The following is a 25,653-nucleotide window of genomic DNA, read 5'->3' as shown; positions in this document are numbered from 1 at the left end:
GTCCACTCGAAGGTTCCAAGTTCTTTTTTTCCTTGTTTCCTGAGAGGGATTGGTCGTACCGACGGAGAAATCCTGAGCGTCCTCTGATTTGAAAGTCTAATGCCCGCACGAGCCTGGCTCCTACCAGTTCCAGACGCTCGGAATGCGACGACTTGCAAGGAAGGGGGCTTCTCCGCATCAGTAGGTGAGGAGGAGGAGAAGCTCCAGCTCACCGTTAGCACATCGCCGTATTGTCGTCAAACGCGGGCGCGTGATACATTAGATTCACCTCAAGAGAGCCACCCCGAACGCCAAGGACGGTTAATGCGCTCGCTCGTGTCCCGAGAGACGCCGAGAAAAGAATTTCGGCGCACTCGTTCAAGGACGCGGTAAGGAAACAAGCGCGTCCCTCATTTCAGGCAAGAGAAGCTAAACAATTCGTTCGTTTTTAAACATTCTCTTCCTTTTTTGATCGTTTTGATTCGTCTCTCTCCAGCTATTGCTTACGCCTTCCCTCCGCTTCACTCACCCTCTCCGCATCAAGTGTCTACACTTGCTCCGGCGGGATCTCAGCCTGTCTACGACATGAAATCACCACTGGTGAGGTGCGAATGAACACTACTGGCAGCGAGTGACCAGTCTTTTCAGTGTGCACCGACAAAGTCGCGGCACTCGCTCGTATTTGGGATATCGAGAATTCGGCCAAGTGAAGAAGGATGCTCGCAAGGGTGAGTTTTCACGGTCTGTGTTCTCTAGCAGGGGCTTTGAGATGAATGCGCGCTAAGAGCGAGAAAATGGCACGTCCACAAGTAGATTCTTGCTGTGTGCGCAGTGACAGCTGCTTTGGGTCAGTGTCACGTCGTCAGGAGGGCAGCAGAAGACAATGTAAGTTGCTTTTTTCTGTATTCTTGCACTTGCAGTTGTTGCTTGCACTTGAGTTCAGATGCAGCCTTTTCTAGATTTTATTTTCTTCCACTGCCATCCTTGTAATGGTTTGTTTTAAATCTACGTTTTCCTTTACTAACGAAGTCAGGTTGAAGCCTAAAAGTATGGCGTAGTGGTCGTATGTGCTTGAGTAAGGCTTTTTGACGGACTTGTTGGTACATATTCATATTTGAAAGGCTGTGGGTTAAAAAGACGTTCACAGAAAAAAGGATAGAGACTACAGGAAGAAAGCGCAAATTTCAGCTTTAAATTTGAAAGTTGCGCTTCTTTCCTGTCGTCTCTATGCTTTTTCCTGTGAACGTCTTTTTACACACAGCCTTTCAAATATGAGTGGTCGTATCGGGCGAGTCATCGATATGCCCGATGCAGACCTTGTGAAGCCAAAACGTGATATGTTTTCTCACAACATACTTTGCCAAATTCACAGCGTTAACTTTAGGGCTACTCACTGATGTGTATGGAATGAGGAAAGTTCAGATAGCTAACTGGGATACAGTACTAAACGTCTAGCGTCTGACATCATTTATCTTTCATGGAGCTTTCGCGGACGCTTAGGCGAATGCAGATCTTGGCAGTGCTAACAAAAGAACACGCCAACGCTCCTGAGAAGAGAATGCAAATAATTGAATGCTCTATGCCTTCGTAAAAACATGAAATTTCTGTGTTAAACTGGTGTAACTGTTCTGGCAGGTTTACGCTGTAATGTTTTGAAGTGAAACAACGCATCGTTGAATTTGAGCTTGAATGTTTTATATAATTCCTTGCACCACTCTAAGCCAATTATATTGCGGCAAAACTGCGAGTGATTCAGAGTTGTTTTAAACCATGTATCTCAGTCTGGAAAAGCTGCTATTTATTTAACTTTGCTGCTCAGGTCCTTGTGCATTTTCTGCATGTCAAACAACGAAAAATGAACTGCATGGATTTTGTACGAGTACAAGAAAACGCTACGATATGTACAGGCGCGGACAAAGGTAAACGGAGCACGCAACTGTCTTCGAATATTTTTCACGCGTCACCTAACTGAAATTTCCAGCAGTGGTACGCGCATGCTGGTAGCGGAGGTTGGTGGGCTTTCTTCTAGACAAACAACGCTTCTTCATTACCAATGGAGAAAGCGTGATTGCACTTCGAACGCAATAGCGTGCTCCGATTACTTATGGCCGCGCCTGTACCTTTAAGCGGAACGCTTTACGTTGTTAGTGAATAAGTTTGAAAGAAAACAGTGCTTTTGAACTACGGTGCGAAGTGTTCTTGCCGCTGCACAGATGATGTACGACTGAAGGACTTCAAGGAGAGAAGTTGAGGCCACTTCTCCCTGTTAGGCTACTTTAGCTCCAGTTACGTGTAGTCTGGAAGAGTTGTTTATAGCCTTGATCGGGAGATTTGTGCTTTAGGCGCTAATTTCAACGAGAAATGAGCCCCGAGAAGGAAAATTTCTTACAATTCTTGTTGTTTGCAAGTTGAAACTAAGAGCCTATGAATAATTCTCGGTGCTCAAGAATACAGACCCGAACATCGATTAAGAGGATGGAAACTGAGCCTTCTAACTTGCCAGATATGAGTGGCAGCGGCAATGCATTGCTGAAATGATAAGTGCTTGTTTTATTTGTATGCTGTTGAAAGGTTCTTCAAGTGTCAGAAGAAAGGCTGTTTTCTTTCCATTCGTGTCGAACAGTACGTTTCTTTGCTTGCTTTGGTGAGGCACATTATTTGAGGTAAGCAGTAAAAACAACTTAAGAAAGAACAGATTTATTATGCACAATACGAAAGTTAGAACTCACACGTTATGTCATGCATTGCTCCATTAGTCAAATTTCTTGCTACAGAAAGCAATAATCATGGCTGCAAGTTTGTCTCACTTGATCGAATATAATTTGGCGACGTTAGATCACATCTTGCTAACATGCCCTGTACTTCGGGCGGCATGCAAGGTGAACTTCTGCAGCCAGGGTTACCACCCCAGCTGTTCAGAGGAACCAGCGCACAACGGACAAGGAAGAAGAAGCACGACACGGACAGAGGCGCTGAACTTTCAACTTTATTTCAGAAAAACTATTGCAACGTATCTATACAGATTTCTGTCAGCGACAATGACACACAGGAGGAGCAAGAGCAGTTTTTTGAAAGGACAATGACTGAAGGTCTAAAAGTGTGGCAAAAAGCTAGCAAAAACCAACCTAGCTCTTTTTTGTAACATATCAAGGAAAGAGAAAAGAAATGCGATAACAACGGCCAACAAGGAACGCGCCATAAACCAACGAAGATAAAAACATGATCCTTAAGGATAAAAACGATAGAAGGTATAAAAAAAAATGTAAAAAGGAGAAAGAGTTGAAGGGCCAAAAAGTAACACGGCAGAAATTTAAAAGTTAAAAGGACTACTGAAGAATGAGGTGAAGTTACACCTACAGATCCACAAAAGGGAGGGCGCAAAAGTGATGAAAGTGCTAAAGGAACAGTAGACATGGTGGGAGGGTTGCACAACTAATGCCTTGAATTTGTTGTCAGATAGGCAAGTTTTTTTTTTCTGATAGCGAAATTGAAGGCTTGCATATATGCAACTGTCCTTTAACGATAGTATGTTGACGGCTTCAATGATTTCACGGGGCATCTTGTTTCTGTACCTCGCTAATACTAAAGTTTCTTCAAATTGGGCTGTCCGTGTCGTCCTTCTTCCTTGTCCGTTGTCCTTCTTGCGCTGGATATTCTGAAAGCATGGCTTACCAACTAGCCCAAAACAAATTTTGCTGAAATTCACCCTAGCTGATCAGCATATACAAGAATCTGGACATAGAAACCTCAAACACCAGACCTTGTTGGCATTTGTAGCCTATATAGGCCTGCTTATTTACAGGGCCGTCCATTCTTATAGGGGGATCATGCGAGAGCATGACCGCGCTCTTAGAAGCGCCTGTGCTTCCATCGAAGTCACGCGCGGAAGTTAAGGGGCAGACGAAGCGAAGCACCACTTGTAGGTTCCTCATACCCTGCGTCACTCTGCTTCATTGCGCGACCGTTTAGCACGCACTAGCGCTCCGAGGCGCGCGGCCGAGCACTGGAGTGTTCACCCTAAAAGTGGACGACGCGGTACATATGACTGTCGTATGCCAAAGGGCACGTTTGCGCAATTAAAAAAAAATAAAGACCACAAAAACCAATGGCGCAGTACTATTTCGGAACTGAGCGCTCTGTGTTTCTTCTTTTTTCTTTAGTAACGCGTACACAGATAAACACTTAGGATATTGTTCTGTCACAGAGCCACAAAACTCAGAGAAATCTTTTTGGCGAAGGAACATTTTAATCGGTTATGCTTCCTCAGTGCGCTGAAACAAAAAGAGAAAGCGGCTTTAGCAGAATTGGTGACTGTGGCTAAAGCGGGCAGATGCGCGGGCAGGCACACGGGCACTCAAGTAGGCACAAACCAAGAAAGAAACAGGATCAAAGAATCGAGCCTACAACGAACGAAAACAAACAATGTGCAAAAACAAAAATCAAGCCTACACCGAACGAAAACACATAAGCACGCTCCTAATTACTGTTTATTGTTTATAAGGGTTTAATGTCCCAAAGCAACTCAGGCTATGATGGACGCCATAGTGAAGGGCTCTGGAAATTTTCACAACTTGGGGTTTTTGAACGTGCACTGACATAGCATAGCACACGGGCCACTAGAATTTTAGCTTCATCGAAATTCGATTACAATAAGGGTCAAATGACCCGAACGTTAAAACAAGACGTCTGTCTAAAAGTTACAGTAGGCACCGTTATTGTAACTTCTCAGACTTTTTCATTGAAGGCAGGGCTGAAATTCCATTTCTGCCGTTTTTCCAACTTCAGATAACGACGTGTTGTTTTTGTTCTCATTGATAGTGTTCCGTATAGGAGTACCAATATATGCGTGCTCGGACTCACGAACACACACCATGACCACCCGACGGAATGCGAATAGGGACAAGAGAACCCGGGGGCGAGAAACTTTACACCGCAACACTTTTACAAACTTTGGATTCCTGCCATCTTAATTAACGGCGACAACTCTATCGGTTGCGACAAGATCAAAATTTTCTTTTTCGCCCTCGCGTACATGCGCGCTAAAAATATTCTGGGATAGAACTAACCTCATAACAATGAAAGTTGAAGTGTTCAACAAATATTTTATGGTACGTTCAAGTTCCGAATACTTTCGCTAAATAGCTTCAGTGGTTGACATTTATAACCTCATAATAATGAAAGTTGAAGAGTTAAACAGATATTTTAGGGTACGTTGTAGCTCCAAATATTTTCGCTCTAAGAGCTTCAAGGGGTGGCATTTCTAAGAAACGCGTATCTGCTTTACGTCGCTAAGCGAATACACTGTTCAAAAGAAATTTAGAGTTTGCAAGAAGTTTTTCGTAATAGTTTAAGGATGTCATGACTAAGCTGCACACACTCTCTTGGTCTTAAGATTGCTGCTGGGGTTCTATGATAAATGCATCCATGCATTCCATGCGTCAGGACAGCAGTGACAGAGGTGAATTAGTTCGTTTTTGAACCTTACCAGGAGAGCCAACTACTTTCCGGCATGCGATCTTGAAGATTGTGTGCGCTCGAGACTCTTAAGCACTTACGGACTTTAAGATGTACTGCTTTAAGTAGGTCTAAAGATGCGCGAAGTTTGGAAAATGGGCTGAAGTAGGTTCATCAAAAGAAATATTGCCGCTAGAGCCAACTGGAACGCTCATGTAAAATTAAACTCCCGGATGATATTTTCATTTACCACCTCCATCTGCCTTCCGTCACACGTCCTAGTGCAATTTTTTAAGCAGAAAACACGCACGTTAAGGAAGGCTACATTCTCAGTTCTACATCAGTATGCCAGTCAGGTTGCCGCCTTCATTATAGACACAATTTATTATAACTTCTTTCTACCTGAAGGATATTGCATAAAGCAACCGTTACGATTTCAAGGCCGCTTTATCACCACAAGGACAGCGTTTTGATTCACGATTTGAAAAGCAGCCTCGTGAAAAGCGACAGATTTCGAATGTAGAAGCACGACAACTTTTTGATACTTTCGGCTTTTCTTACTGCCATAAGATGGTAGCTTTAGATGTTGTCGGGTAGCCGAGATTTGCCTAAGCTGCGAAACTATGCATTAACAAAACCCTATTACTTGCTATATGCAGCGTGTTTGCGAGAACAATTTAAGTAACTTTATAAACTAGGCTTTTTGAGATTGATTCCTTCGCAATCAGAGCAATAGCATTAGCTGATGCCACAAAGCATGTGAGTGAACATTATTTCAAGGATATTTTAGTGAAATTGGTTATTATTGGTTAAATTTTTGCAGCAAGGTGCTTGGTTGCAATTAGAGAAAAAGGCATCCAAAAATCTAGAAATTAGGCCAACGAACGTTAATTACAATATGGGGAAAGGTGTAATTGCCTGTGGCACTAATACGCTAGGAATTTTGGCCGTCAATGCATCGAGTGGTGGGATGCGACGCGCTCGGGCAGGCAGGAGAAAGATGGGGCTGGTTACGCTCTCTTTGTAGACAGTGCGCCCCTTGAATGCAACTGGACAGCCGAAATTCCTTTCTCCATTGCGCGTAGGGCAAATAGATTTCCGCACATCTAAAAATTGATATTCGGTACACTGACGGCCCTCTGTAATTGTGCAACTGCCACGAAGCGTTTAAGTGCTGCAATTTATTGGTTAATTAGCACATTTCAGGTAATTATCATAGTAATTAACTTACCCCACACGCTTTATGATGTCCCCTGACGCCGTCGCTATGGTAGCCAAAGAATCGCTATTTTAACTCTAAATCCCTACACTACTGATCTTAGCCAGGAAATTCTGAGAAGCGATTTTCGATGGAGGCGAAATTCTAGGGGCATGTGCACTGTGTGATGTCAGTGCCCGTTAAACAACCCCAGATGGTCGAAATTTCCGGAGCCCTTCAATACGGCGACCCTCATAGCCTGAGTCGCTTTGGGACGTTAAGCCCCCATAAACCCATAAACTCAAAAACATTATTTTGAAGAGAGTTTAGTGTTTCCGCGAACACCCTGTATAGTCACACGGTGAAGACTGAATTCACAATTAATCACCTAGAAGCGCTTCTTACATGTTCACTGGGAGAGCATCGGTTACTCGCTCATTTTTAACAAAGAGCTGGACAACTCAGAGGCGCGCTCACATACCTGTTTGTCCGCAAATTGAAAAGCCAGTAGTAAGAGATTTTACTCTGAAAGTCTTCCATATTCTGACTACTAGTTACGAATGCTTGCGACAACCGCAAGAGAACTGCAGTGGGCAGTGAGTGGGCCTGTATTCATTTTGAATAATTGTTCAAAACTATTTTCCGCAATTATTTGCCTTTTACGGAATTTGTTTTCTCTGCCGTATGATGAACTAATACAACGCGCCACCTAATAAAAAGTTTCGCGAGCAAGTGCTCTCATCATTCGTAAAAAAAAAGTGTTGCTTGATGCTATGCCTGTTTAACGCCTTTCGCATTGTACCTGAAACCAGCTCACGAAGGCCGCAGATTTGCCGTACACTGTCAACTACGACCACACGGACGAGCACGGGACCCGCATCTACCGGCTGGAGATCACGGACGCGGACAATGTGCGAATGGGCACCTATGGATACATGGACGCCAAGGGGCTATACCGGCAGGTGCACTACCTTGCCGACGCAACTGGCATCCACGTGTTCGTGTGCACCAACGAGCCTGGCACGGAGACTTCGTACCCGGCCGACGCCGTTATCCAGATGCACCACTGGGAGAAGGTCGACCCGGACTCGACGCTGGGGAAGCTGCTGGCAAAGTTGCCGCCTGTGACGCCACCGACGACCGGTTCCGGCGAAGAGAGCAGGAAAAAGCGCAAGGCGGCTGCTCGCCAGAGGAAAGAATCCAGCTAGATAGACGTTGCCAAAGTGAAAAACGAGTGTCATATTTGTTGTGCCTGAGCAGCTTGCAGTGACGTCGTGGAAGTATGGGAAAACTAAGCATGCAATTTATCCACTGAGCCTGTCCTTGAGACAAGTAGGCTGCCGAGCATTTCGCTAGAGACATGGAAATGCGCTGTCCAGAAAACTAGTGTTTATGCTTGAGTATGTTCTAACGCATGCCACCATGGCGACACATGCAAGCTCTGAGCGAAAACCGGGGCTGCATTAGTAACCGGTACCACGAAGTGGTAGTAGAGGCAGTGCTTCTTGATGGGTTTTTATTTGTTGGAGAAGTCCATTTATGTGTAGGGGAGTAATTGTGGGTAAGAACAAACCATAAAGACTAAGTGATGTGTAAAAAATAAGTAGTATCTGTTTATCCAAGTGTTCCAATTCTTTAATATTGATATCATCTTCATGCCAAGGACACTTTCTTTGGTCGCTGAGAACTCTCGAGTCGAACTTTCTTGATGGGGAAGAAACTCACTCAACTAATCAGTTAAATACCTCCGTCAGATATTTCGGAAGCACCGCACCTGAAGAGGCCTCCGAACGGTTCTGTTTTTTGTGTTCCCCACATCTCCTACGTCGAAGGGCCACGACACCCGTATAATTGCGTCAAAATTGCTTGCAAAGTCCTCTAGCTTACCAGCACAGTTGGTATATGCTCTTCTTGGAAATTGTGTTGTTTGTAACATTGTATTTCTGACATTCCTCCTTCAACAAAACCGGCTCGGTTCGGTGGATCATTCTCCAACGTTTTGCAGTACCACGATGGCCGAGTATAGGTTAAGGACTACTTGTGCTAATATCAAAGAACGGGCGTTCGTCGTTACGAGGGTTACCTGCTAGTCCGTAACGCATATACTTCCGTGAGGCTATTTGAGTACAGGCGAGGGCTCTCGATAAAGCCGGTGTTAAATTCATTCCATGAAGTAAGAGAGCTTCGCAGTGAATTTTAATATGCCAAGTGCTCCACGCCATGCTGACGCGATGTAAATGCTGGAAGCCGAAGTTATTGTGTATAAACTTCAATATTGTAAGCCCAGAATAACTGATGTCGGAGTTTTCGGTGTGCTCCGGTTAGTTATAGGCTTAAAGGCTTTGTTTTAAAACAAATATTTCGACGAAACAGAGGTTTCGGGCATTAAAATAAGCCTGCGAGAACAGTAGGCATACCTGTTTCTACATTTGCCTCTCGCTTATGTTGACGCCTAGTGTTCCTGTGAGTGATACAATACAATGGCTTGTATTAATATGTATGTTAAGCAAGCAAGCAGGCAACTTTATTGTCCTTTTTTTGTGATCGCCAAGTACGAATTTTTTCTTTTTTTGTTGAACAGAATCCGTTTAGTGCATGTGATCTCATTGTTTTGTTTGGTGTCCAATGTGTTTAGTGTAATGCTATACGTCACATTTTTTCGTCTTTTTAAGCCTTGCTTCTTGGAAATGTGAACGTTGCTGAAATGTGCCGCTCTAGAGAATATTCATATTTCTTAAAAGGAAAGGCTTAGTACCGCTTTGTTTCTGATGCTTACCACTTGCGATTAGTGTTAGTGATGTGTTTGTATTGTATTTAAGAAGCTTTGAAACTGCTTGGAAGACGAATACCCCAGTAATAAGCTGGACAGCCGGATGTCAAGAAAACAGTACAAATATTTCGCCTTTTTTGTAAAAGGTTACATGGGTTCCACATCTGTGCACTCGTACGCTGGAACATACGCGTAACAAGATTTGAGTAAAGATGATTCAAGTTTTGTTTCTTTGCAGACGCGTCTGGGAGTTCCAAACGTATCCGTCTTCACTCATTTCATCGCACGCTCACTTCTTCCTCAGCAGCTATTTGCATTTAATACTCTTCCCTTTACGGCCTAAAATAAGGGCTCCCATGGTCATGGTTTTGCAGAAGAAAAGAAATATCTGACCGCCTTCTGCATATAATAGTGTCCGGGATTTTTGTGTTTTGAAAAAAAAAAAAACCGGTATTCAGAAAAGGCAACCATTTAGATGGGTCCAAAAACTTCACATGTACACTCTTAACTAGAAATGAGTAGAGAGGGATTGCGCTGCCCTCTAGCGCACTCTATGATATAAAAGGGAGTGCGGCAAAGGAGAACTTACTCCATTTTTACACCCATATATGCGTATTCTTGCTTAAAGTGTAACGGTACCAGGCAATTCCTGATTAATCTAAGCATCGTATCAGTTTTGAACGATGTTATGAAAATGAGAATAGTCACAAGCTCAACGAACACACAGTACCGATTAAAGTTTGCTCAAGAAAAAAGAAACATCCAACAGTGTTACTAAAACAGGCACTGATTCACCCACTGTTCTAAACCATTACTAAATGCTGGTATCAAGGCCGGCTCTAAGGTTTGCAGTGATCGCTGAAATCGGGTTTGTTGCCGAGTACTCTTCCTCCGATTAAGGGTTATAGCATAACCTTGAATGCTAAGCCTATATGCAGCGGTAGCCAATTTGTTTTAACTTGCAGCACTCACAAGGCCGGAAGGAAGTGAATCGAGTGCGCCACTGCTTTTAAGCTAGAGTGCTTCCCAGAGGAACTGGGACGCACCGTGTGCGCATGCGCGAACAAACGCGAATAGACGCGATGCTTAACTTCAATTTCGGCTAAGGTACGGCTGCAGTTACAATGCTAAGGTGGGCTCTATTCTCTTATGTGCACCCTTGTACACCGTGCTGTTGTCCCTCGGCGTGCAGGTACAGATCGAAGCATGAAGCGGAAGCTCTGTGCTTCTGCCAACGAAACCATCTGGCCCAGGAACCAGAGTTCACGAATGCTTCAAAGGATTATGAATTTAGTATCGACCTTTTTAAAAGGCTACTAATCTGCTGGCTTAAGAACCCTCGGGAACCCTGTGGGACACACTGTGGACGTATACCCGGTACAAGGTCCCATTCACCGCAGTGCACAAATGGCGGATGAACGAGTGGGCTATTGTCCTTCGGTTACTTGATGCCAACAAGGATGCTCGGCATCCAAGTCGATATTTAGCCGCAGATTGAACATCACCTGGTAAATTCCAGTAACTAAATACTAAATCACTGTAATAATTAGGTATCAGCTTATTTTTATTTCTAATAGACATGTCTGGAGATGGGGAGAGCACGCAATGAAACTCCGGTAAAGCAAATAGATGCTTTTTTCCCTCCTAACAGGACAGCTAACTAGCTTTGATGAGCGAAAATATGGACGTACGTCCGGGACGCTTAATATGCAGCCGCAACAAATTGGTTCCTCCTTCGCCTTCTTATGTTTGGAGGCGCGACAGAAGGTTCAATTTTTGTAGCAGTCTCTTCAAATGGAACATTAATTAGGGGAAATCTGTGACCACCTAAAGGTAAGAGCGTTCAACAAATACAAGGCTGCAGGAAGACTCATCGCAAGCGTCCTTATGCAATCGTAAAAAGTAGGTAAGTTCTAGTCAGTTGCTAAACGGAAAGGCCAGATATAAATAAAATATGACAAAAAGAAATATTTCGAAAAACAGAACCTCTTGCGCAGATAAAAGAAGAAAACGCAGCCGGAGATGTGTAGCTTCCCCTCTTACTCTAGTAACATTTGCATAATGCCTACGTGACTCTTTCAATCAATCAATCAATCAATCAATCAATCAATCAATCAATCAATCAATCAATCAATCAATCAATCAATCAATCAATCAATCAATCAATCAATCAATCAATCAATCAATCAATCAATCAATCAATCAATCAATCAATCAATCAATCAACCAATCAAACTCTTAGGTGTTGTCATGCTACGTTGAAGACCGAGTCCTGAGTCGTGACTATCACAACGAGGCCTGACTATGCATAATTGTACAAACTCTATACACATCACATTACGTTACTTGTGTAGCTAATTCATTCTAAGTTGCAGAATGATTTGAATCATATCTATGACTAAGAGGCAGGACTTCGCATATTTAGTACGAAGTGTATACACCTCACATAACGTTACTTGTAAAGTGCTGTCATGCTATATCGCATAAGTAAAATACTGAGTCATGCCACGCTGCAGAATGAGAGTCATTTCTATGACTGCGCGTAAGACTACGCGTACTTTGTACAAACTCTATACACCTTACATTACGTTATTTGTTAACTGCTGTCATGACACGTTGCAGAGTTAATGAGTGACGAGTCATGACTAGGACTACGAGTCATGGTTTTCATAGGTCATAGTACGTTACGTTTCGTCATTCAAGACTACACATGTTCGCTTACATATGTTGCGGCATCGTACACTGGCGATCTGACATTCTCCAAAATTCGTGCTACAGACGGCCGGGTTTTGCGCTAATGGAACATATATTTCTTTGGAATTAATAGAGAATGAGAAAGGACTTAAATCTCAGTTTTGCAGAGGTCCTACCTGCTTTCCCTACTTTTCAGGACAGCAGAGAAACAGCACAAAAGACTTCATTTTTTGACAGAAACAGTAGCTTGCAGAAAAATAGAAACACTAGGTAAAAAGCAGCGCTAGTGGTAGCTACGCGAAACCGCACAGAAAACATCTCGTCGCTTTCTGTGCTTTCCACTTAGGTGCCAGTATGCACAAAAACTGCTCGGATTTCCATAGAGCTTAGCCCCAAATTGCAAAATCACGTACACGAGCACACCATTTACGCACATAGTGACTCGGTCTATCGAATATTGCTTCGCAAGATCCAAAGTAAGCTTTGAAAGGCAAAAGCAATTGCGCACTTTACTGCGCACTTTACTGCGCACTTTAATGCGCACTTTAATGCGCACTTTACTTTTTCATTTAATCGGGGAATGAGTCAATGTCGAGGACATGGTTGGGCACGGTCATGTCGCCGATGAGCGAAAGAGCGTCGATGTCGAATAGCAGTAAAGTTTTGTTGGCTGCATCAGGGGGGCTGTCCGAAGGCTCGAAGGGGCCGAGCGTGGTCGTGGCGCTGGTGGTTGGCTTCGCGCTCGTGCTCTCAACGTCCGCCTGCCGGGTGAGCAGCCACACGGTGAGGAGGAGGACGCCCAGGATCACCAGGCACGCGAACAGTCTGCAAACAAGCAGGGAGAGAAAAACATGGACGCAATTCAAGCTTCGAACTAACTGTCACGATCGCAGGCGACATACTGATAACGCAAGGTGATAAATTTAAGCATGGCTCAATGGCCATGGTACTGGAGTGCTTGTAGGTCAAAACTTCAACTCCGGCTTCAACGGATGCATTATAATGGAGGAATGCAAACAAAAAATAAACTCTCATGTGCAAAGAAATTTCAATGTCCGTGTAAGAATCCCGGCCACATAGACCAATTCAACCAGGAGGGCTCCACTACAGCACGCCTCATAACCCACCGGGTTGCTGTGGTGCGGAAAATAAAGCAGTTGATGGGGGCGTGAACCAGTCAATTTGCGGTTGTTGCTTTAGCCTCGTCTCCCCCTCCCTCATCATTGATAGACAATCAATCAATCAATCAATCAATCAATCAATCAATCAATCAATCAATCAATCAATCAATCAATCAATCAATCAATCAATCAATCAATCAATCAATCAATCAATCAATCAATCAATCAATCAATCAATCAATCAATCAATCAATCAGACAGTGAAAATAATCTATCCAATCAAAATATCACGTGTTAATCAAATAAGTAAATATGTCCACGAAACAAGTGAAATTATTTACTCAGTTATTGCATGCCGAAACCACTCAAATAAGACTTTCGCCTGGGCCTCCTCCTCTACGACGCGCGCGCGCGCGAGAGAAAAACTTTATTATGGCAAGTGTGTTGACCCCCCTTGGGTCCCTGGACCACCGCACGGTCCCACTCTACGTCTGAACGTTCATGTGGTGTTTGTTCGTGACGTCGGCACCCCGAAGCACTGCAGCAAGCTGCGATGGTGAAGTGACCACGATAGTTAGTTTGGATTAGGAACGGGATCACCCGTTTCCACGTCAACCTGGATCATAAGGCAATAGATGGCGCCAAATACCTGGCGTACAGAAAGCACAGTGCGCACAAGGCCCTTATTGCCTTGTTCCAGCTTGACGACGCTATGATTGACCGTCCGGTGAAGGCTTGCGGGCTTTCAGTTGCATACGACAATGACGTCGATGGCAATGCCGCTTACACCGTACAAATTCTCACGTGCGACTATCACTGTGTGAAAAAAGTTTAGCATTGACCACTGCAGCAAAGTGAATTGCGTATTCTTTTGCCTGGCATTTAGGGAGCACTGACCGAAAATTCAAGTTCTTCTGTATCGATAGAATACCGGGTTCCAAAGAGAAAAAAGTCTCCTCTCACTTAGAACCGAGCTCTTGTAACCTACTAAAGAAAGAAAAAAAAAAGTGAAATCCAGGTATCGCGGATACAGGCCGTTTTCACAAGCAGTACGATGACGCTCACCTCTGAGGCTAGAGTACATCGCCATTCATTTTCATACGACGGTTAGAGTCAGTTTCAGTCTTGGCGTGACGAGTTTGCACGTCGATTCATTAAAGGAACTTGTCTATTTCTTTTTTGTAGTCGCAATAATGCGTCTCTAGTGCGGAAAAAAATTGGGGACTACGCCTTTAAGAGTATGACGCGACAACAGTTCCTCTTGTCCAAGCAGACACGGACACTGTTTCCTCTTTCATAATCTCAGTTATTATGTGAAAGACCACACGACGTACATATAAAGCCCTGTTTTAAGTATGAACGTTTCATCGTGGCGTAGCGGTAGCGCGATACTGTGGCTCCCGACTCGAGGGCCCGAGGGTCAGGGGCCGCTATGAGCCTATGAGCCGATGGTGTGGCTGGCGCCATCTATGGGAGCCTCTTCTAATCGACCAGTCTTAAGTTTACGGTCCCGCCGCCGGCAGTGCCGACACCGTCTTTTCTGCGCCGCAGGACCTTCACTCTATCGCGTAAAAATTGGTTTGTTACTAAGAGCCAAACTGCAGGGAGTAGAAGTGCGATAGCTGGGCCTAGTCGGTTATACAAAATGAAGAAACGCGCCAAACTTTTCACGAACAATTCACTTCTTCTGTATTTTTGTTTAGTGAAGGTGGGGTCAGAGACCCATATTGCAAGCATTTCACCCTTAATTAGCCAAGCACCAGGCCAGGGGAAGCTTGTACCTATTGTATCACCAGTGGGTACCCGACGACACTGGGGATCGAACCCCGCACCTTCCGCCTGAGAGGTGGGTGCTCTAACCACTAGGCCAACTGAGCCGACCAGTTGCGCCTTCTGAAGCTTTCGCCATACCCTCCTCCTTGAGGCTCCAAGGTAACCAACTATCCTGCGGTTGGGGATTCTCGCTCGCCCCCGATACCCTCCTCCTTCTACGGTACCCCCCTTCCGGATGGTTCCTAGGGTAACCACCCACCAGTTAGACATTTCTCCGCTTACGTGATACCGTCCTCCTTGCAAGGCAACCACCCTCTGAGTGCTTCCCATGGCAACACATCCATCAGTCACGCCGACAACCACAGACCACGATATACTACTAAGACGCGAAGCTTAGGGAAGGGCTCTTCACAGCTGCGGCTGTAAAACGAAACTGCAACAAAAAAAGCCCAAAACATGGAACGTATAGAATCCTGCAGATTTGGCTTTGCGTGGCAGGACAGTGAAATAATCGATCCATATGCGAGTGGTACACTCCAAGCTCACAGCTGTATATGATCAGCCGGAAAATACGGCCTTTGGTGACGGACCCAGTTCTCATGTTACAGTACATATGTTCAGCTCGTTCTGTGCAGTGGTTCCAGAACGATGCAGTGCTGCCTGCAAGCCTTGCGGGACGTTGCTAGCTCGTATAGGCATTCAAAACGTCATTCTCCATTGTACTGCCTAAGAATGGCTCCCATCATTGTTGCCAGCTGACCGTAAACCTTTTCAACTTTTTGGTATGCTGCATGTATTTTGCTTCTGCATAAATTCCTTCAGCTCCACTCCTACCTTTCGTGCAAGACAAAACTAAACTTCCGCGTTTCATGGTCTTAAATTTGGAAAGAGAAAAGGAACACTATTCATAAGCGTGCCTTCAAGCAAACAAAAATATAAAGAGGCATACCAACGTTTGTAAGGGCGAGGATGGCAAGCTTAGCCTGTGCTGCAGCGCCCTCCTCGTGTGGCGTATACAGCTCTCAAGATGTGTCGTTAACAGAGCTCTGCAAATTCCTTAGTGAACCTTAGTGACCTCGAAACTGCGCAGTCAACGACGCGCGTTTCACGGTCCCGTGTAAAAAATAGCTCGAGGGGATGTGGGAGGATGAAAATGTCCTTAATAAACTTAGGTATTGCCAAGGAAGAATACCTCGTGATAACAAGCGGGCACAGTCTGACCGTGAAGAGCAATGAAAGCAACTCACCTCAGGAACTTGGACTGGTACAGCGCGAATCCGAGAAGTGTGACCCTGATCAGGGTGGTCGTCATGGGCACGGTAATAACGTTGCCGCCAGGCTTTTGCGCCGGCTGCCGACCCGCACCAGCTTCGTTGACCCTGGGCTCCGTTTTGGCCTGCTCGATAAGCGAAGCGTTGAACGACGTGACGTTCATGAGGGTCATAAGTCCGTCGCCTTTGTTACTGCACGATGACCGCGACTGCGCAGTATTAAACGACGTCTCCTCGTCCGTTCCCGAGTCACCCATGCTCGCACAATGACTGCTGGACGCGCCGGGGACGGCACAGTGATGGCGGGAGATCTCGAAGGGAAGAACTGAAGGACGGGAGTGCGAGAAAAGACCAGGGAAGACCACGCGAGGTTACAAGGAGACGACCTCAGTGGCAGTGGAGACCGGTGCCTGATGGTGCTTTCGTCTTCTTCTGCGTGCGTGGCTACGAATCCGGCAGGGCTTGTGAATAATGCTGAAGTTATAAGTATCAAATTGCAGAAAGTGCGCAGGTGACTGACGCGTTAAAATATTTAGAATAAAAGCGAAAGCATGAGCCTATGCTTTATGAATTAGCGATGCCCCACGTGCAAGAAGTATCCCCTTTATTTTAGGGTAAGAAAGAAAGATACAGAACATTTGTCATCCCGTAAGGTGGCAGAAAGCAAAAACTCTTCGCCTTCGCCTCTGCAGGCTCAAGCTCTCCTAGACAGAGAATGCCTTATAGTCTCTGCCCGCATCTAAGGTGCGTAGAATTAGGCCGTACGTTCTCAAGACGGAAGTCTGTGAGCGGCGATGACGCCCAGTTTGTGGCCATTAACGTAAAGGAAACAGTTACAACGAAACGTCTTCAGATTATATACATATTATCTATGGATGCGCGAGCCAATAACAGAGTACATTCCACCGTAGTCAGTGTCCTGTACTACGCTGTTTATCTTACAAGTGGAGAAAATGTATGCACTAGGATTGAAGAGACAATACAATAAACCGGGATATTTTGTGTACACTCTCTTCTTGTGTGGTGGTTTTATGCACTTTCACCCAGCGTACTGTTTTCCATCAATTTATACAGGCAGTGGCTTACCTTTTATGCTCTTGGCAATTACTTCGGCAATAACCAAGTTGCCGCACAAGGTGCGGCATCGCGCTGAACATATGCAAATACATAGGTAAATGATCATGATGGGATCGCCATTGACGTGACTAGGATTCCCCGAAGCCGTTGCGCCTACCCTGACAAGGACGTTAAGTACCGATCGCTCCACATCATATCTATATAATTGTTTTTTATTTAACACATACTGCAGGCCTCATGCATGAGTGGGGATACAGGGAAAAAAGAAGACACAAAACAGATATATTACTTGAAAAAATTGGCTGTGGGTTAGCTCTGGTTAAACCTGGAGTGACACGAGAGCTGTTGTTACGACTGAAAGGATGATTAAAATTGGCTGGGGCTTAACTTAGTTCTGCCTGGACGTGCGCAGCGAGTGGTACGGTTAACCTTATTGTTTAGTTTGATTATCTCTACGGTTACATCTTTATAGTTTAGCTTTGTACGTCTCAGTGTTTAGGTTCTGTTGTTACCTATCGTTAAGTCATGGTTACATTAAAGACTCGATATTTTTAAAGTGTAACGCATTTATTTTCAAAGTCTTCATCTTGTTGTTTCTTAATTGCCACAAAGACGGCTCGATGGTCGGTGAAGTAGCAAGCAGCCGTCTTAATAGCTCCGACACAGTACTGGCGTCGGCTCTGGCACGAGATGCCGAACTAGACGACGAACCATCCTCAACTGAATCCACTCGCCTGGCCGCTTCGTACTTACGATGCTTCTCGAGGCGTGCGGTTCGTTCTTCTCCCGTCTCCTCGGCTCGCCACCTCCTCTTGGTTTCGTTCTGAGAAAGAAGCCTGACTTCTTTCAGTCTCTTCGACTCACTGTCTACATCTGCAGACGAATTCCTCCAAGCCACCCCTTCTATATATGCTATGCAACGCCGGCTCCTCCTCTATTGTTGCAACGCAGTTTCACCGGCTCTTCTTCTGACGTCACGCCAGATGGCGCGGCGAACGGCGCTGCCAGCTGCGGTGGTTTTAGGCAGCGGCTCAGCTCAGCTTTTAACTCCTCTATGTTGGAAGAGGCTGTTTTTTTTATCTCCGGCTTTCTTTGAGACTGCGTCGCCTTTGTTAGAGAATAAATGAGAATACAAAATATAAGGACACGCACGCACGCACACACACACGCGCACAAACACACGCGCACAAACACACACACACACACACACACACACACACACACACACACACACACACACACACACACACACACACACACACACACACACACACACACACACACACACACACACGCGCGCGCGCGCGCACACGCACACGCACACACAACACTGAAACAAGGAGGATGAACATGTAATTACTCGTGGGTCGTGGTACGTGAGCACGCAGCCACTAATTGCTTGCTACCATGACAGAAATAATGAGGCAGCTGAAGTACTTGGAACTACACCCCGAACGTCACCGATCATGCGAGCGCAGTTAAGCGGTGACTACCTGCCGATCTCAGCTGCGCGCCCATTCCTGAGACAATGAAAGGCGCGTCCACAAAGATGAAGCCGCCGGACGCAAGAGAAAGGCGAACTACGGTGGTGTCACTCGGGGCGTTCGGGGTTGTTAGTTCAGCCACTGACACACAAAGGCACTTTGAATTTTCAGTAGTAGTAGAACACCTAAGAGCGTTAATAATCAGCGACATTATAAGAAGGCGGTGTTAAGAGACCGGCAACCGCAAACATTTGCTTCGTCTTTGGTTTGCGGGGGCATGGGGGGGGGGATAATAATTTTATGTTGGTAGAAGGTCAGTAATACCTTGCAGCATTGTGGAATATGGCGTAGAACCAACAGAATTTGCAACAGCAAAAAAAAAAAATGCGCTGTTGCACCATACTTATGCTTAGTTCTACTTGTGCGACATGCCATTACCAAGGCTTTGTATTTAAACATAAAGTTACACAGTTTTATAGTCCCTTTTCATAAGGTATAAAAATTAAGCCCATTAACAGAGACAAGCCGAATTTTGCCGTCATCTATTCTTACACGCCGATTTCCATCTGAGGCGGAATAACACACACACACACACACACACACACACACACACACACACACACACACACACACACACACACACACACACACACACACACACACACACACACACACACACACACACACACACACACACACACACACACACACACACACGGACACACGCGCGCACACACACACACGGACACACGCGCGCACACACACACACACACACACACACACACACACACACACACACACACACACACACACACACACACACACACACACACACACTGGAACCGAGATAGAACGGGGACTAGTCCACATAGGAACTAAAAAAGAAGCCAAAGGCAGGCAAACAATTCCACCGCCGGCATGGTTGCCTGGCACGCAGCTGAGACCTCATACAGGCATGGAAAAAGCGGAAAAAGCTTTTGAGAGCCTTAGCAAATCAACAGCACAACAATTAGCACCATAAAATGGTAGCTAAAATAACAATGCAGGCGATCATCAATGCGCATACGTTAGAGTAGACACAATGAAACCACATTTGTGATATCTAGAGTACGTCACATACCAAGCACACGTGTAATCCTTTACGTGCCCTCTCAGCATGGATAAACACATTAAGCGAAACACGTCAGGATGCAAGATATAAACAAAACCTTTGACGAACACCCGACACATCTTACACTGCGCATAAACTGTCCGCGCTGCTCAAAAGACAACACCGAAGAAGACTTCTCGGTGGCAGAACCAAGGCTGAGATTAGTCTAAGACCATAGGAAGACAGCGCCGTGTCCTGATGCTATCACATACACTCTTCTGCTCAACCTACTCTACGCGGGCCAAGGAGCGCTGCTCTCTCGAATTAACGAGCACTGGAACACAGGCTCCCTCCTAGACGAATGGAGAACCACACGCATTGCCAAGAGTAAAAAACAAGTGAAAAGAGCCATGCTTAGAAAACTCAGAACAATATCCGTAACACCATGTGTTTCCAAAATAACGGAACAGCTTGCTTTGAACACACTAGAAAAATACTTTGAGATCACGAATCATTTTGCATATCAACTCATAGGGTATCGCAAGAACATCTACACGCAGGACATATTTCTCATACTATACAACACGCTTTGACAGCAAAGAGAACACAGGCACAAGGACTTCTCGCAAGAGACATAAAAGGGATTTTGATAAGGTTACACTTGATAACTTGATAACTTGCACACGATCGCACACTCAAATCATAACAAGTAAGATTACATACGTAGTTCTTTCAAAGGTAGAACCACGTGTTTCAAGGTGGCGGAGTCTATCTTATTCCCAGTGAACAACATTACCTGTGGAACACCTCAAGGACCGATTATATATCCCACCATCCTTATTCATGACAGCACTACCGAGGTTGCTATCTACACCCAGAATCAGACATCGCACCTTCTACGCCGACGACATTACCTTATGCCAAAGGTTGACGTCCAGGAGAAGTCAAAAAACCCTCCAGGAAAACGTGGGCATCATAGTGGACCACTCAATGTCAGTCTATTTGCAGCCTTCAGCATAAAAGTGATCAGACTCTTCCTGAAGAATCGAACTCAATAGCAAAAGAAAAATTGCCCCTATTACAATTGCCCTTATTATTATTATTGCCCCTACAATTTAGCCTATCAGGGAAACAGATAGTAAAGCTTTCATGAAACAGAATTCTCCAGTTCATCGTACATCACAACAATAATGCGAACTCTAGCGTGAATCAATATCGAAAAGGCTGCCGAAATCTCACGCACCTAATCCTGTGGTTTCTTAACAAAAAACGCGGTATTCGAGAAAAGCAGGCAACACAGCACGTCACTGCACAGATGTATAGCAGGTTTTTGCACACCGCAACGTACCTAACACAAACATAAATGCAGACTGGAAAACTGGCACCTTCCCTCAACACACTCTACAAGGCAAACAGTGTCTTGTACGGAGCAGAGATGCGACATCCTGAAACGTGCAGAGATTACTTCCAATCAGCTGACACCCCTTATTTAAGGTTCTCAGCTGCCGCGAAAAGTTTCCAAAAATACCAAAAAGTATGACGCAACGCCTCCATGAGGGTGGACGTGAAGTACAAGAAAAGCATTACCGCTGATAGATTTCATGTATAATCATATGCACGGAAGCCACACGCTTTAACATGTGGTCCTACGCATACGCAATCATACCCATCAATTCTGGACAAATCTGGACAAAAGCATTTTTTAACGGGAAAAAGTTTATGAGCGCAACTTTTCCATATATTGTAAGATTTAATTATCGCAATCAACATATCCGCAGATGTCTTGTCGGCAGGCTTGCATTTTTGCGCTATTAACGATTTTGTTATCGTCAAAACCGTTCCCCATCGGTCTTCTACGGTAGTCGTAACTGCTCGATGCGAGCGATGAAAACAATATCAAAGAACGATTTTGTTGCATATCGTAAGAATGAACCATTAACTGCAATATTTATATGCCAATGCCTTGAAGTTTTCTAATACTCAAAAAATTTGGCCAAGAATGTCGGACATGATCGCAGCTTGGTAAATTTTCAGCTCTCCCAATAGAAACACTCTAGAAACTCACGAGATAGTATACTTAGTACACGGAGCCTATATATTTTTTAAATGCCAGAACACTAGCATAAACACCTATACCGACACCAGCAAAGCCATTAGAAATGAATAACGCCGACGACTGAAAACCCGCCTACATGACACATTAATAAATTCCATACGCGCAATCCAAACGCTGTACTCACCCTGCGTTGGATACATGGTCATGCTCGGATTGGGGGGAATGAATGATTGCGTTCATCAACTGGGTTCAAGAATTAACATATTGGAGGCCTAAATCCCCTCACAAAATCCAACTTACACGGAAAACGCCGCAACATACAAAGAGAGCAAGCGGACACTACCAGAACTTCACGAAAAACCGCACAATCTTACACCCAGTCCGCCCGTCACTGAACATGGAACAAACACGCGTCCATCGCGGGGTTAAAGCTAACACCCTCTTCACCTCACTAATGCTGTGCGACTTCGTATGGCGTCACACAGCTCATTGTCCCAACTCTTCGGATATCAGGTGAAATACAAAACGCATTCACCACTCATGTAACGTTGCCATTATCTCTACTTACTTGCATTACCCTCCTTCCTGGAGTGCTAGACTTCACTCAGATTCGGCAGGTAAACAACAGGCCCTAGTGGAGGAAACAGTCTTTTTTCGCTGACACTCAGGGCTGGCCTTAAATTAAGTTTTTCCCCGTTCTCCTCCATTTGCTCTCAGGAGCATTATCGGGATTCTTTTATCAAGGATAGAAAAAGCGCCGATTAAGATACTAGGCCATTTACTTCTAAATTCTGGCATGCGTGGCAGAAAAAAATAATTGGAAAGACTACTATGCACAAAATTTGTGTGATCGCAATAGTAGCGAAGGCACGTTATCTTAAACGGAAGGTACAAGAAATCATCGCGCGGCCTCGGAGAAGGAGTCGATGTCCAGCACGTGATTGGGCACCGTCATGTCGTTGAGCAGGGACAGGGCGTCAATGTCATCAAGGAGCATCGTCCTGTTGACGGCGTCGGGCTTCTCCGTAGCCACCGTGACGGGGTCGTAGATGTCGACCGATATCGTGGTTGTGGTGGCAGCCGCCTGTGTGCTGGAAGGGCCGGAGTTCGCCAGCCAGAGGATAAGCCACAGGAGGAGCAGAATGAGGAACAGGAGGGCGACGCACACGCATTGTCTGCGGGAGAGATTTACGGTGTGGGCGAGGAGAAGCTTAACTTAGGGGACAAACAATAGTGATTTATGGTTTATGGCTTATGGGTGTTTAACGTCCCTAGGGTAAGGGTGCGGGCTAGTTGGTGATCCATAACATATCAATAACAGCACAAAACAGCAGGACACACGACGAAGAGCAGCGCTTGTGTGTCCTCGTTCTTCGTCGTGTGTCCTGCTGTTTTGCGCTGGTATTTATATGTAACGACCCTAAGCGTCTCAGGCTATGAGGGGCGCCGTAGTAAAGGGCTCCGGAAATTTTGACTACCCGTAGTTCTTTAACGTGCACTGACATCGCACAATACGCGGGCCTCTAGAATTCCGCCTTCATCGAAATTCAGCCGCCGTGGCCGGGATCGAACCCGCGTCTTTTGGGTCAGCAGCCGAGCACCATAACCACTGAGCCGCCGCTTAACCTGTATCAAGAGATTCACTCAAAACGGAACTTTCATTAGCTAGAAAATGGGAAAAACTGAAGTACAGATGTAACCACTACCATCTGCTTTCGCATGCAAACCGCGTAGCCGTCGAGACGGTTTATTTCTTCTATGTGCCTGAGGTTAAGCCACCCCGTTTGCTTCCAAACAGGGATGACATAGTTATTTTAGGTTTTGACATCATAAGTTTAAATTGAATTAAAAAGTTTGGACGGCGAACAAACAGCAAACTTAATCAGAACGAACCATTGAACTGATCTTTGATGGTGGTCAAAATTTCCGGAGCCCTCCACTACGGCGTCTCTCATAGCCTTAGTCGCTTCGGGACGTTAAACGCCATAAACTAACTAAACTGATCTTTGATGAGAAAAGAAAAAGAGTTGTCTTCGGTGTTCCTTAAATGCGGCAAAGCTTTTAAATAGTCAGAAGATGGTTTTTAATTTTACATGCTTAGGTGATGTCGATGCTGACACTTTTGCTTCGCAGACACGGACATTGTTCTTTCTTTTACCCGCACATAAAGCTTCAGCCACCCCTTAGAGTACAGTGAGACAGCATTAGAAATCCATGCCGCGCAAGTACTCCCTCTTTTTCTCCTAGGTTCTGCCTATACACGATCATATATGGGGAATTGGTCATTCTCTCATTTGCATTCATAGATTGCGGGAAGTCCTTATACCACTGCTGGCGCAGTGGTGCAGCGGTTAAGCGATGCGCCACTGCCCCGGCAGTTGGCTTTTTGAAACAAATTTACCTGTGAGGCTTGTGGCAGAAAGGTTGCATTCTCTGATAAATCTCCCTCGACCAATCATTAATTTAAATGTCACCTGTCAATGTGGGCAACGTGTTCACAGTCCGCTGGGCAGGTTCTGATGACGTCACAATTTCACGTGTTCTGGGTGGTGGGCAGGCATCCTGCTCTAGAAATTTTTTGCACACTTCATCGATGACGCCATGTTCACGCCTGGACGGGACCGTAACGCTAAGATAGCATTTAGTCATACTGTCTCTTAGGCATTCCGAAAAGTGTAACCAGAGAGGAGGAGATTCTTTACTTTCTCATGCGAGAACAGAAATATCCGGTAAGTTCGAAGTCTGTGCAGCCCTGCTGTATTAGCTGATGGTTGAACAAAATAGCTCTTGGGCAGTGCAGCTGTCATTCTCGGATTACTCACGACGTACTCAACCTCCCTCGGGGATTAGGCGAGACACCTCTGCATGTGACTGAACACACAATTATTCAAAAGCCAGGCGCTACATAGCAAACATATTATGTCTGCGGCTGCGCAGAGTGCTCTGTCTGTCGGCAAACACGGGTACCTGAGTGCTTTGGACTGGTAGATCGAGACGCCTATCAGCGCTGTCCTGACAACGGCTGCCGTGACGGGCATCCCCGGAGCGGCCGAATGTGCACCCTGTTGGGACGCGCTTTCCGTGCTCTCGCCCCGGGCAGACGCCTTGTGGTATTGCATGAACCCAGAAAAGGACGTCATGGTCATCATGGTCTTGTCCTCGTTATTGTCCACCGCCGTCAAGTACTCCGGGGAACCAGGGGAAGCAGTGCCGCTGGCCATGTCCGCGGAAGGCGGGAGATGGACACTTTCCTACGTGGAAATACAGCCGCCAAAAAGACTCTCGAAAACTGTGAATATATTGAAGGACAAAGGTGATCTAACCTGAAGCTGAAAACCTTGCAGAGTAGAACACAATCGGTTGGTAGACGCGCGCTCTCTTCTTTCTTTTTCTTCACCTGCTCTTAGCGTTCTTCTTCTTCTCTCATTTTACCAACTCCCCAGCAGCCAAGTAGTGACTACGTCATAGTACACAGCCTAGGTGCCTCCGTTAGAGCAACTTACTTTAATAATATGCGCTCCAAGCAGCGGAAACGTTGATATTTACCTTACACGCGTTACAATATACTTCCTATGGGAATTTCCGTTGGCCAAAGAAATTGAAACACTGCTTGCCTCTTTAGAATGTGAGTGCGACCAAGCGGGTAATACTTTTTACACGAGACGACCTTCGCGCACGCTGCCAGA

General features: G+C 45.4%; 2 protein-coding genes across 2 annotated transcripts; one reads left to right on the top strand and one right to left on the bottom strand.

Moving 5' to 3' along the window:
- Window positions 1-695: 695 nt before the first annotated feature.
- Window positions 696-7,839, top strand: LOC149342128 (uncharacterized). The gene is made up of 3 exons (XM_089542113.1): window positions 696-707; window positions 793-864; window positions 7,453-7,839. The coding sequence occupies exons 1-3, from the start codon at window positions 696-698 to the stop codon at window positions 7,837-7,839; spliced, it is 471 nt and encodes a 156-aa protein (XP_089398239.1).
- Window positions 7,840-22,865: 15,026 nt separating this feature from the next.
- LOC149342127 (uncharacterized) lies at window positions 22,866-25,188 on the bottom strand. The gene is made up of 2 exons (XM_089542112.1): window positions 24,935-25,188; window positions 22,866-23,142 (listed from the first exon to the last, which is right to left on the bottom strand). Exons 1-2 carry the CDS (start codon window positions 25,186-25,188, stop codon window positions 22,866-22,868), a joined length of 531 nt encoding a protein of 176 aa, XP_089398238.1.
- Between the last annotated feature and the right edge of the window lie 465 nt (window positions 25,189-25,653).

This window comes from Amblyomma mixtum, chromosome 5 (genome assembly GCF_055824585.1).
Source record: "Amblyomma mixtum isolate Tamu chromosome 5, ASM5582458v1, whole genome shotgun sequence".
Taxonomy (NCBI): Eukaryota; Metazoa; Arthropoda; class Arachnida; order Ixodida; family Ixodidae; genus Amblyomma; species Amblyomma mixtum.
The sequence above is the reverse complement of the archived record's forward strand: the minus strand, read 5'-3'. Positions and strand labels throughout refer to the sequence as shown.